The sequence below is a fragment of the Scyliorhinus torazame genome, chromosome 8 (genome assembly GCF_047496885.1).
Source record: "Scyliorhinus torazame isolate Kashiwa2021f chromosome 8, sScyTor2.1, whole genome shotgun sequence".
Classification (NCBI taxonomy): Eukaryota; Metazoa; Chordata; class Chondrichthyes; order Carcharhiniformes; family Scyliorhinidae; genus Scyliorhinus; species Scyliorhinus torazame.
In genome coordinates, this window is record NC_092714.1 from 85,283,827 (window position 1) to 85,297,520 (window position 13,694).

Here is a 13,694-nt window from a genome sequence, read left to right on the forward strand (position 1 = left end):
CGACTAATTTATTAGAGTTTTTTGAGAAATTCTCAACCAAAGGATAGAGTGGAACCAGTAGATCCGTTGTATTTGGATTTCTAGAAGGCGTTCGACTCAGTACCTCACAAAAGGTTAAGTCATAAGATAAGAGCTCATGGTGTTGGAGGTAGTATATTGGCATGGATAGAGAATTGATTAATGGGCAGAAAAAAGCAAGTGGGGTTAAGGGGTTCTTTTTCAGGTTGGCAACCAGTAAGGCTCCACAGGTACCAGGGTTGGGACCGCCATGGCTTACAATATAGGTTAATGACTTGGAGAAAGGAAGTGAATGTACTGTAGCCAAATTTGCAGACACAAAAATAGGTGGAAAGACAAGTTGCGAGAGGGATACAATTTGCAAAGATATTGCTAGGTTACATAAGTGGGCAAAAAGTTGGTAAATGGAGTATAATGTAGGAAACTGTGAAGTTGTTCATTTTGGAAGGGAGAACAAAAGAACAGAATATTGTTTAAAAGGAGAAAAACTACAGAAAGAGCAGGTTGTTATGTAGTAGTTGAGAAAAGAGGACAACTCCTTTTTCATCAAATCTCGTAATTGAAGATATTTAAACAGATAGGATTCTTACGGAACTTGACAGGGTAAATGCTGAGAGGCTATCTACCCTCATGGATGAGGGCATAGTCTAAGAATGAAGGAGTGCTAATTTAAGACTGAGATGAGGAGGAATTTCTTCTCTCAAAGGATTGAGAGTCTTTGAAACTCCTTGCCACAGAGAGCTGTTGGGCAGAGTCCTTGGGCGTCATTCTCCGACCCCCCAGCGGGTCGGAGAATGGCCGTTGGCCGCCGTGAATCCCGCCCCCGCCGGTTGCCGAAGTCTCCGAAGGGAGAAAAGTCGGCGGAGCGTTAATGGCGCCGCTGACGTCAGAGAATGGCACGGGTCTGCGCAAGGCAGCCGATTTTGGGCCTGCCGATATTCTCCCTTCCGGATGGGCCGAAGTCCCGTCGACGTGATGACCGTTCACGTCGACGTAAATCAAACCTCCTTTTCATCGGCGTGAACCTGTGCTCCAGGTTCACGCCGACCAGCGTGGAGGTGAGTGACGGCCTGGGGGGTTGGCCGCTGGGCAGGCGATGGCGTGGCCGCAGTCTGAATGTGTGGGGAGAGGTGTGTCTCGGGTTGTGTGTGTGTGTGTGCGCGCGGCGGGGGGGGGGGGGGGGGGGTGGTTAGAGTGGGCTGGGCTCCGGGGGAGTGCCGGGAGGGGGGTCCGTGCCGGGGAGGAGGATGGGGGCGTCTGTGCCGGGGAGGAGGTTGAGGTCGGTGCCGGGGAGGGGGATGTGGTGGGGGGGGGTCAGTGCCGGGGAGGGGGATGGGGGGTCCGTGCCGGGGAGGGGGATGGGTCCGTGCCGGGGAGGAGGTTGGGGTCCGTGCCGGGGAGGGGGATGGGGGGGCAAGCGAGTTGGTCCACCTGGCCAGGTGCCAGCCTCCAACAGTTGGACCCATGCGGTCCATGCCACCTGGCTGGGGGGAAGGAGGGAATATGGGCAATGATGACATGTCGTCGTTTCCCCCCCCCCACCCCCACCAGGCCCTCATGTTTTCCGATCATCCAGCGATGTTGGCCGCCGTGGCGGCAGCCGCTAATGTCCATGTTGCCCTGGATGAGGAGGAGCGTGCCAGAAAGGCGGCGCAGGCTGCCGCAGAGGGGCAGGCGGCAGCCGCCCAGGCTGGAGGGACACCTGACCGACAGGACGAGGAGGGGGAGGAGGCCCACGTTGCCCCACGGCAACGGAGGCACCCGAGGGCGCCCCGTGTGTACCGGCCCCGGCAGTCATACCAGGACCTCACGGACCGGGAATGCAGGAGGAGACTCCGGATGAGGCGGGAAACCGTGGCACACATCTGCCACCTGCTGGCACACCTGTCACCGCGTGGCACTGGCGGGGGACACCCTCTCCCCGTGTCCGTCAAGGTTACGGTTGCCCTGAACTTTTATGCAACGGGATCATTCCAGGCACCGAGTGGGGACCTGTCCGGCATATCGCAGACATCGGTGCATCGAGGCAGTGACAGATGCCCTATATGCCATGGCGCACCGCTACATCCGCTTCCCTGTGCACCGGGCCAGCCAAGATGCCCGGGCCGTGGGCTTCTCTGCCGTGGCCGGGTTCCCCATGGTCCAGGGCGCGATCGATGGGATGCACGACGCCGTGCGGCCACCTGCAGATAACAGGGCCGTGTTCACCAATAGGAAGGGGACCTATTCGATGAACATACAGGTGGTCTGCGACCACCGCATGATGATCCTGCAAGTCTGCGCCCGTTACCCAGGCAGTGTACACGACTCATACGTGTTGTCGCGGTCATCCATCCCCGGCATGTACGAGGGACGCCATCCCCGGCTGAGGGGCTGGTTGCTGGGCGACAGGGGCTACCCATTGCAATCGTGGCTGATGACGCCTGTACGGAGGCCACGCAATGAGGCGGAGAACCGCTACAATGATGCCCATGTCGCGACAAGGGGAGTGATAGAGAGGTGCTTTGGCGTGCTGAAGATGCGTTTCAGGTGCCTGGACCTCTCTGGGGGCGCCCTCCAGTATCGGTCAGATAGGATCGGCCGCATCATTGTGGTGTGCTGCGTCCTGCAATACATAGCCCAACAGAGGGGCGATGTGCCGCAGGCAGGGGAGGGCGGAGTGGAGGAGCAGCAGGAAGAGGCGCAGTCCTCCCCAGATGAGGGGGATGGGGGCAATGGTCAGGGCAGACGGGCTAGACACAGGCGGGTGGCTGTCCACCGTTACCGGCTGGCTCAGCGGGCACGGGACAGACTGATAGCCGCCCGCTTCACTGACTAGATGGGCGTGGGAATCGGGTAGTATGGCCACAGACCGCACACCATGGCAACAGCCGACCACCCATACCCCCCACCCATCCACCCACCCAGCACCCTCACCCCCCTCCCCAACCCCACCCGCATGCACACCACCCCCCCCATTGCCGATCCACCTGCGGCACACCGACCGGGCTCACACAGTTGCGGGTGGACACGTGTCTATTGCAGGCCATGGAGGATGATGACAACCCGCCCTGCGGTGAGCTCCTGGCTCCACATCGTTGGACTATGTCTGACCCATGGCCACAGTACCACCATCCACCCGGACCATCCCTGCATGCGGCTGTGACACTGCAGCGCACGGTCCCGTCCTCTGCCCGGGGGGATGTTGATGGCGGGTCAGGGGGAAGGGGGCAGACTCACCTGGGGCTGAGGTAAGACCACCCCTCACACACACACTTGCGCTCAACGTACATGACACCCCCGCACGCTTTGGACAGAGCACAAAGGCAGCTTCTGTAGGTGTAACATTGACTTTAATAACCAAACGAGTTCATGCACGTGCCCTAGCCCCTAAAACTCATCTGTGCCCTGCACCCGTGCCAACTTACTAAGTGTCTAATTGTTTGGCCTTACGGGCCCTTTGACTACGTCTACGTGGTTCCCCAGACGGTACAGCAGAACTGGAGGTGGACTCCTGTGATTCCTGCCCTCTGACACTGGATCCCTTTGGTGGCCGTTTCCTGGGGTGTCCTGGCCTAGATGGGCCAGGCTGCGGCCCGGGCGACTGGGATGGCGAGCTGCCAGCCTGTCCTGCCCGTTGCCCACCCGATGCACCTGGGACGGAAGGGGGGGGGGGGGGGGGAGTCCGCGGTGTCGCGGTGTTCCCGGACCTCCCCTACAGGGGGACCCGGGACGGACCACACCACCTCCTCCTCCCTCGGGGTGCCCGATGACCCCCAGGCCTCTACATGGGTGGGGGATGCGAACGGACTGGCCATCCAACGCCCCCCCCAGCATCTGGCGCTGCCAGTCCTGGAGGCCCGTGCTGGTATCGACAGGGGTCTGCAGGTTTGCAGCCATGGAGCCCAGGAGGTTGGCAAACCCTGTCTGTGACAGTGCGACGCCAGCTCGCACATGGCCACTGGCGCAGATGCCCTCAGAGATGGCCTGCAGAGACTGGGCCATGGCCTGCAGAGACTGGGCCATGGCCTGCTGAGACTGGGCCATGGCCTGCTGAGACTGGGCCATGGCCTGCTGAGACTGGGCCATGGCCTGCTGAGACTGGGCTATGCCCTGCTGAGACTGGGCTATGGTGTTGAGCGCCTCTGCCATCTGGCGCTGGCACTGGCTCATGGCCTCCTGTGAGAGGGCAGCCATGTCCTGGGCCAAAGACGCCGCCTGCACGGAAAGCCCCAGGCCTCGCAAACCGCTCCCCATGTCTGACACCGTCGCACCCATTGCCTCCACCGCGGACGCCACCCATGCGGTGTCGGCCTGGATGGCACGCATGACCGGCACCACTTCCAGCTCCTGGACGCGGGAGGACTCCTCCACCTGCGACTGCAGCCGCCGCAAGCCGGCCGTCACCCTCTTCGCTCGTGTCCGGGTCGGTGGTTGCATCGGATCTGTGTGTGGGTGTGGAAACTCCAGGAACCTGGGATCCATCTGGGCGGCAGATGTTCGCTTGGGCTGGGCTGCCCTCCGACCGCCCGGCCCCTCTGCTGCTCCTACCTCCACCTGCTGTACCGGGACGGCTGTGTTGTGCGCACCAGTGAGTGTACCAGACGCCTCATCACTAAAGTGCCCAACCGAGGTGAGTGTTTCTGCGATGGTGGAGGGTGTTGGTGACAGCAGTGGCGTTGTGTCGTGCTCTTCGTCCCACTCTGAGTCCATGGCACTTTGGGGTGGGGGTTCGTCTCCACCCATCCACTCTGAGTCACTGTCCGGTATTTCGTCTTCCTGGGTAGTGGTGTCCCGGGTAGGGGTGTCCCGGGTAGGGGTGTCCCGGGTAGGGGTGTCCCGGGTAGGGGTGTCCCGGGTAGGGGTGTCCCGGGTAGGGGTGTCCCGGGTAGGGGTGTCCCGGGTAGGGGTGTCCCGGGTAGGGGTGTCCCGGGTAGGGGTGTCCCGGGTAGGGGTGTCCCGGGTAGGGGTGTCCCGGGTAGGGGTGTCCCGGGTAGGGGTGTCCCGGGTAGGGGTGTCCTGGCTCGGATGTGACGGGGGCCTGTGGCTGCCCTCCTCGTCGCTGGGTGGCACACGCCTGCGTCGTCGCTCCCGCACGTGACGGGGGTGTCGTCTCCCTGTTGCTCCAGGTCTCTCCGTCTCCCGTGGTGTGCGAGGGGCATCCTGCGGGCGTCGCATGCCGGAAGGTCCGGGTCTCTCCGTCTCCCGTGGTGTGCGAGGGCCATCCTGCGGGCGTCGCATGCCGAAGGGTCCGGGTCTCTCCGTCTCCCGTGGTGTGAGAGGGGCATCCTGCGGGCGTCGCATGCCGGAGGGTCCGTGTCTCTCCGTCTCCCGTGGTGTGCGAGGGGCATCCTGCGGGCGTCGCATGCCGGAGGGTCCGGGTCTCTCCGTCTCCCATGGCCTCCGAGGGGCATCCTGCAGGCGGTCTGCATCTGCGGGGATGGGTGCCTCGACGTTTGCTCCTGCGATACACAATGAAGCATGCATGGTTAGACACGCAGGCAGTGATCAGGTGATATGGGGGAGGGGGGATATGGGGGAGGGGGGGATATGGGGACGGGCTGTCGTTGGCTCACTTGCTAGTACGCCCCCGACCTCTGCATCAACAAACTCCCGGTCGTCAGGTCCACCAGCCAGTTCCAGGGCCCTTTCCTCGTGCTCGGTCAGTGGCCTCTCATCAGCGGGGCCTCCTCCAGTCCTCACATGCTCCCTATTGTTGTGTGCGCGCTTCACCTGTGGCGGGGGGGGGGGGGGGGTGGGTGGGGGTGGTGGCAGGGGTAAAAGGCAACAGTATTAGGCAGGTATATGAATGCACGCCATCGGTTGCGCGTGCATTGCAGAGGTTAATGTTAGGGCTGGATTCACTTGGGGATATGGGGGAGGGGGGAGATGGGGGAGGGGGGGATGTGGGGGTGGGGGGATGTGGGGGAGGGGGGGAGGGGGGATATGGGGGAGGGGGGATATGGGGGAGGGGGGATATGGGGGAGGGGGGATATGGGGGAGGGGGGATATGGGGGAGGGGGGATATGGGGGAGGGGGGATATGGGGGAGGGGGGATATGGGGGAGGGGGGGATATGGGGGAGGGGGGATATGGGGGAGGGGGGATATGGGGAGGGGGGATATGGGGGAGGGGGGATATGGGGGAGGGGGGATATGGGGGAGGGGGGATATGGGGGAGGGGGGATATGGGGGAGGGGGGATATGGGGGAGGGGGGATATGGGGGAGGGGGGGGGGGATATGGGCGAGGCTCACCCTGCCTGCTCTGACGAGGTTGTTCACCTTCTTGTGGCACTGGGTGCCTGTCCGTGGTGTCAGGGCCGCAGCGGTGACGGCCTCTGCCACCTCCCTCCACAGACGCCGGCTGTGGCGTGGGGCAACTCTGCGGCCATGCCCGGGATACAGGGCGTCCCTCCTCTGCCCCACTGCGTCCAGGAGCGCCTCCACATCCCGTGACTGGAACCTCCGGGCTGAGCGGCGGCCAGCCATCCAGTCGGGTGTTCCGGTCGGGTGTTCCGGTCGGGTGGGGGGGAGCAGCGCGGCCTCATGAGCCGTCACGCCGCGCGGCGTGTATGACGCTGCACGGCGTGAACCACGTGCGCAAGCGCGGATCCCGTCACGTCGCTGCTAGCCCATTTCGGGCCGGAGACTTTTGAACCATTTTTCCGGCATGACGCAAGTCAGATTTGCGCCGATCGGCGGACTTTGCGCCGATAACGGAGAATTTCGCCCCTTGTGTATATCTATGGCTGAGATAAATAGATTTTTGATCAGTAAGGGACTCAAAGATTACAGAGAAAGGCAGGAAAGTGAGCATGAGAAATGTCGGATCAGCCATGATCCTATTGAATGGCGGAGCAAGCTCGAGGGGCCAAATGGCTTACTCCTGTTCCTATTTCTAGTGGTCTCATGGTCTTAAGGAACACTCACTGAAACAGAGGTGTAATTGGGTTAGTAAGTGTATGGTTATAATGTTTCACTCTGTTAATAAATGTGAGACCAAGTAAAAATTTTGTTCCAGTGTCATCCTTAATCAACTAGCTTTTGTGGTACAATGCCCACATCTCTATTCTTTCTTGAAGGAGCCAACACTTGCTCTGGTACATTTACATTGGTTCTATCAATGATTATTAGCTTACACAGTTTTCTACCCTTCCCATCTGAGGCTGGATAGAGGTCTGGCAAGCAATTTAGTCATGAAGGGCAAGTTGGATAAAACAAATTCAGTTCCTAAACTGCATTGAGCATGCCTGGCTTTGAGCACAGATCATGAGAACGACGTTACAAGTGGGTACCTTGGCGGAATTTAGAGAGAGATAATGTCAATGTTCTCAACCCCACCATCACCCTGACTATTATCAACTAACCTGGGATGTCCCTGCTTTGTACCATCCAATATTATGCAGTTGTCTATTGTATACAGTTGAAAGTTAGATTACTGCTTCTGTTTTTTGTCAGCCCTATTCATTCTTAAAATAAAAGCCAAATTATTATAAATTGGCACCAAATGCTCGGAAGTCCTTTTGATTTGAATATCTTCTTTGAATTTCAATTTTTTTCTTACAGTATTTGTGACTTCTCCATTTCAAGCATAATAATTTATTGCCCCCTTTGTTTATGTACGAGACGGATTCTCTTATTTGGTACATGCTGGAAAAAGGGACTTCTACTCACCAGGTGGCGGTGGTGGACTGGAATTTTCAGAGTCATCATCTGTACCGAATGGTTCTACCTTGTTCTTTCTCTTGATAGGTATCTTTTTGATTTTTCTCTTCCCTGACTCTGTTTAAAATATATAGTTTTAAATATACAGTTAAGTACCAACATCATTTAATCAAGTCTAATAAGCAATGCGCAGCACAAATTTAGATGCAAATTTAAATTTGTGTGCTAAAGTTCATGTTCTCTGAGCAACTTCACTGTACAATTACCAGAGTCTGGCATTTTTCGGTTGCACTCAATTTCCTCTTGCTGCTCAGTTAATGCGTGGGCAATTGGCTTCACTTTCTCAATATTCTGCTTGCCGTCGCCGGATTCTATTCGCATCTTGGGCGATTTTATTGTTTCTGAAGCACTTAGTAGAATCTCTCCATTAGATTTAGGTGTGATTTTTTCTTTCTGTTTTCTGTTTTTCTCTTCATTCTAACAAAAACGAAAATGGAAAAAATTGGAAGTGCGTTCTTCTCTAGTTCACACTCCAAGGCATGTAATGCCCAAAGCTCTCTTCTATCTCCTCAGACCTCACACTGGTTGCTAGTTTGAGGACCTCAAATTTCTTTGTCCCCAAAATGCCAGTCTACTCCAGCTCCCTTGCCCTCTCTGTGATAAGTACACAAGTACTGATCTCAAACTTCTATTTGTCAACTTCCGATGCTATAACGACCTTATTTTTCTTGTGCCAGACAACGTTCCTGCACCTGAACAGAAGGGATACTATATTAAACCTATTTGAATATGTCCATCAATGTTGTCAAATCTGATGAAAGAATCATCAGTGAGCTACTATATAAAAATTAGTTACACATGCCTGCCAGCGTTGCTTGCCTAACCGGTTGGATAGAATTGCTCTTTATTTTCAACTTGGATTTTCCATTAAGCATATCTATAAGACCACAAGATAAAGGAGCAGAATTAGGCCATTTGGTCCACCGTGTCTGGTCCGCCATTTTCATAGCTGATGTGTTTCTCATCCCCATTTTCCCCGTAACCCCTGGTCCCCTTAATAATCAAGGACCTATGTATCTCTCTCTTAAAGACACTCAGTGACTTGGCCTCCACAGCCTTCTGCGGCAATGATGGATGGATTCACCATACTTTGGCTGAAGAAATTCCCCGTCATCTCAGTTTTAAAGGATCGTCCCTCGAGTATGAGTCTGTGCCCTTGGGTTCTAGTCTCTCCTATTAGTGGAAACATCTTCTCCACGCCCACTCTATCTAGGCCTTTCAGTATGCTATAAGTTTCAATGAGATCCCCCCCATATCCTTCTAAACTCCATCAAGTACAGTCCCAGAGTCCTCAACCGATCCTCATATGAAAAGCCCATCATTCCCGTGATCATTCTTGTGAACCTTCTCTGGACTCCCTCCAAGGCCAGCACATCCTTCCTTAGATACAGGGCCCAAAACTGCTCTCAATATTCCAAATGGGGTCCGACAGGGCCTCATTCAGCCTCAGCAGTACATTTATGCTCTTGTATTCTAGTCCTCTCAAAATGAATGCTAACATTGTATTTGCCTTCCTAACTGCCAACTGAGCCTGCATGTTATCCTTTTAAAAATGCTGAACTAGGACTTTGTGCTTCAGATTTCAAAGTCTCTCCCCATTTAGAAAATAGTCTATGCCTCCACTCTTCCTCCGTAACCTCACACTTTTCCACATTGTATTCCATCTGCCACTTCTTTGCCCACTCTCCTAACCTGTCCAAGTATTTCTGCAGCCTCCCCGCTTCCTCAACACCACCTGCCCCTCTACATATCTTTGTATCATCTGCAAACTTAACAACAATGCTCTCAGTTCATTCTTCTAGATCTTAATGTGTATAGTGAATAGTTGTGGTCCCAACACTGACACCTGCGGATCATGACTAGTCATTAACTGCCATCCTGAAAAATACCCCTTTACCCCCACTCTCTGCCTCCTGCCAGTCAGCCAATTCTCTATCCTTGCCAGTTCCTTGCCCCTAACACCATGGGCTCTTAACTTATTTAGCAACCTCCTGTATGGCACGCGGTCATAGGCCTTCGGGAAATCTTAATGGATCACATCCACTGGCTCTCCTTTGTCTAATTGCCTTTTTACCTCCTCAAAGAATTCTAACAGATTTGTCAGGCATGACCTCCCCTTGACGAAGCCGTGCTGATTCAGCCTTATTTATTCAATCACTTGCAAGTACTCCTCAATCTCATCCTTAATAATGGACTCCAAAATCTTACAACGATTGAAGTCAGGCTAACCACCCAAAATTTCCCATTTTCTGCCTCCCTTCTTAAGCAGGAGTGTGACATTAGGCATTTTCCAGTCCTCTGGGACCCTCCCTGACTCCAGTGATTCCTGAAAGATCACTGCCAATGCCTCCACAACCTCCTTCAGAACCCTGAGGCGCAGTCCATCTGGTCCGGGTGATTTGCTGCCCCAGAATCTTTGCCTTAGGTGATGGCCACTACACTCACCTCTGGCCCCTGCCTCTCTAGTATGTCACACGTGTATTCCACTGTGAAGACTGATACAAAGTACCAATTCAGTTCCTCTGCCATTTCTTTGTTCCTCATTATTACTTCTCCAGCCTCATTTTCCAGTGGTCCAATGTCCATTCTTGCCTCTCTCTTACCATTTATATATCTAAAAAAACGTGTACAATCTTCTTTTGTATTATTAGCAAGCTTACACTCATATTTCATCTTCTCCTCCCTTATTGCTTTTTTAGTGTCCTCTGCTTGCTTTTAAAGGCTTCCCACTAATCCTTGCCACATTGTATGTTTTTTCTTTTGCTTTTATACTGTCCCCGACTTCCCTTGTCAGCCATGATTGTCTCATTCTCCCCTTCGCATGTTTTTTCCTCCTTAGGCTGAATTTCTGTTGTGCCTTCTGAATAACCTCCAAAAACTCCTGCAATTACTGTTCCACCGTCTTTCCTGCTAGGCTCCCCTTCCAATCAACTCTGGTCAGTTTCTCCCTCATGTCTTTGTAGTTAGATAACTGTGATACCGTTACATCTGACTCCAACTTCTCCCCCTCAAACTGCAGGGTGAATTCTATCATTTTGATTTCAGCTTCTCCCCCTCAAACTGCAGGCTGAATTCTATCATATTTTGGTCACTGCCCCCTAAGGGTTCCTTCACCTTAAGTTCCCGAATCAAGTCTACGTTACTAAGCATCACCTAATCTAGAGTTTCCTGTTCCCTCGTGGGCTCGACCACAAGCTGCTCCAAAAACCATCTCATAAACATTCCACAAATTCCTTTTCTAAGGATCTGATACCAACCTGATTTTCCCAGTCCACTTGCATATTGAAGTCCCCCATTATTATTGCAATATTGCCTTTCTTAAATGCCTTTTCTAACTCCTGATTTATTTTCTGCCCCACATCCTGACTACTGCTGGGGGGCCTGTACATGACTCCCATCAGGGTCTTTTTTCCTTTGCGATTCCTCAACTCTACCCACACAGATTCTATGTCTTTTGACCCTGGGTACCTGGTTAATTACCTGTCATCTGGTTAATTTCTCTTCTCAAAAAAAATTGCAATCATACTAAGCTCAGAGTGTTTGCTAATTACATATGCCTATTGCCTCCAGTGTACCCATGAAGCCAGAAATCCCAGCGTTCAATTCTATTCCAAGTCAAATAATTCTGAAATCTACCTCAAAATATAAATATCAAGACAGTTCAGACATTTCTTTCAAAGCTTTGTGGAATCCTGTAATGCATGTAAAGAACAAACCAATTATTCACATGCTGTTCGTTCTTGGAACTCAAACTGAAAAGCAGCATCGATGCTGAATGGAAAACTACAAATGATAATGTTGGAATGTATTCATATAATTGACAAATGATAATAAGCTGTATGGGCACAGAAATAGTAATGTTTCCTTATTAATTTAAATGCTGGTTTACTTGTCATTGCTCAAAGTTCTACTTCAGATACATTCTGTTACAAAATTTCACATCTCCCAAGTGACAGTTCATGAAAATGAAAAAGTCCCAGCACTTTACTTTCTTTAGAGCACTTGAGTAATAATTTACAACACAACCTTTTGGATCGTTCACACACTATTAATCCTGTGAATATCTTAACAGATCAGCAAACATTCCAACAAAAATTCAAACATTAATTTCCATTATTTTAACAGATTTTCTTAAAGGGAAATTAAAGTTACATTTATTAACTATAATCTTTATATTCCCTGTCAATTTCAGATAAATGACACTTTGAGAGTGTATAATTGTAATACTGGGCCATGCCTAACCAAAAACAAGCATGTACAACCCTATGTTAAACTAGATATTACTCTTCAAGAGTTTCCGACCATAACCGATCAGAATATAACAGCAACATAAATATTATTGAAAATATTATTCAGTTTATGGCAAAGATTGTGATCTGAATTGATCCTATCGCTCAATTTTTCAGCTAGCTATTTAATCCCATCCAGCATTATGTGAGGCGAGAACTAAGCATCCACAAAGCCTTCTCTCAGGCCAACTGTAGTCTCCATTATTGTGGTCAGGTTTTGATGTATTGTCTGCACTAAAAGTGCAGTTAAGAGCTACTGTAGGATTTTAGAAAATCTCCAGACTTTGCTAAATGTTATTTTTTTATTTGTTTCCAGGTTGAGGGGGTCCATTGGGAAGGTCAGCATTTATTGTCCATCCTTAACTGCTCTTGAGATGGTGTTGATGAGGTACCATCTTGAACCACTGTCGTCCACATGGTGTAGGTGCACCAACAGTGCTGGGAGGAAAAGTTCAAAGTTTCTGAAACAGCAACACTGAAAGAACAGTGATACATTTCCCAAGTCAGGATAGTATGTAGCTTGGAGGGAAGCTTGGGTGTTCCCATCTGTCTGCCCCTTTATCCTTCTCGGTGGTAGAGTTTTGGAAGATGCTGTTGAAGAGGTCTTGGGTGAGTTGCTGCAGTGCATTTTGTAGATACAAGAGGAGTGAATTTTAAGGAGTTGAATGGTGTGCTGATCAAGTGGTGAACATTCCATTCACACTCCTGACTTGTGCCTTGCCAATAATGGATAGGTTTTGAGGAGTGAAGAGGTGAGTTATGCGCCACAGAATTCCAGGCCTCTGACTTGCTCTTGGCCATCACAGTATTTATATCGCTGCTCCAATTAAGTTTCTGGTCAATGGTGACCACGAAGATGTTGAGGGCAAGAGCTTCAATGATGGTAATGCTACTGAATGTATATGGGAGATGGTTAGATTTTCTCTTAATGGAGATATTGTTAATCTGGCATTTGTGTGGCTGAATGATACCCAGGTCTTGCTGCTGCAGGCACTAACTACTTCAGTATGCAAAGGGTTGCAAATTGCACTAGATACTGTGTAATCATCAGTGAAAATCCCCACTTCTAACCTTATGTTAGAGGGAGAGCCATTGATTAAGTCACTGAGAGTAGTTGGGCTCAGGACACTTCTCAAGGGAGCCCCTGTGGAAATTACATGGGGCTGAGATGATTGGCCTCCAACAACTACACCGATCTTCCTTTGTGCTTGGTATGACTCCAATCAGTGAAGCCCCTCCCCCCGACTCCCACTAACATCAATTTTGCCTGGGCTCCTTAATGCCACACTCAAGTCAAATGCTGCCTTGGAAGTCAAGGCAATCACTCTCATCTTACCTTAATAGCAACACATTCACACACAGATTGCAATATTGTTTAAAATTATCAAAATGTAATGCAATTAAATTAGAAACCCAGTCAAAACACTGATGCCGATATTAAAATCCAACAGTTAAACAACAAAAGCAACTCTTTTTGGCAATGTGCTTCAATACCTACCACAGAAATGACCTTAGATATAGGTTGAAAGGGGTTTATTTTGGGATCAGATTCATCATCTTCTTCCTGATTTAGCAGGTTCCCTTCTTTCTCAGCAACTTCCTTTTCTCTACAAAGACATAAATGCTTTATGAAAACAAGTCTTAAAATAATGACAATTCACAGGGAAAGCTTAATGATAAGTCA

The 13,694-nt window shown here is 51.5% G+C and overlaps 1 protein-coding gene across 3 annotated transcripts in view; it reads right to left on the reverse strand.

Annotated features, from left to right (window-relative positions):
• Positions 1-13,694, reverse strand: part of arl13b (ADP-ribosylation factor-like 13b) — a 143,338-nt gene that overhangs the window by 18,714 nt on the left and 110,930 nt on the right. For all 3 annotated transcript variants that reach the window (XM_072513918.1, XM_072513916.1, XM_072513917.1), the window contains exons 7-9: positions 13,509-13,617; positions 7,928-8,138; positions 7,671-7,778 (exon numbers count right to left, since the gene is read on the reverse strand). In XM_072513918.1, the coding sequence (XP_072370019.1) occupies positions 7,671-7,778; positions 7,928-8,138; positions 13,509-13,617 (428 nt within the window). The remainder of the gene's footprint in view (positions 1-7,670; positions 7,779-7,927; positions 8,139-13,508; positions 13,618-13,694) is intronic.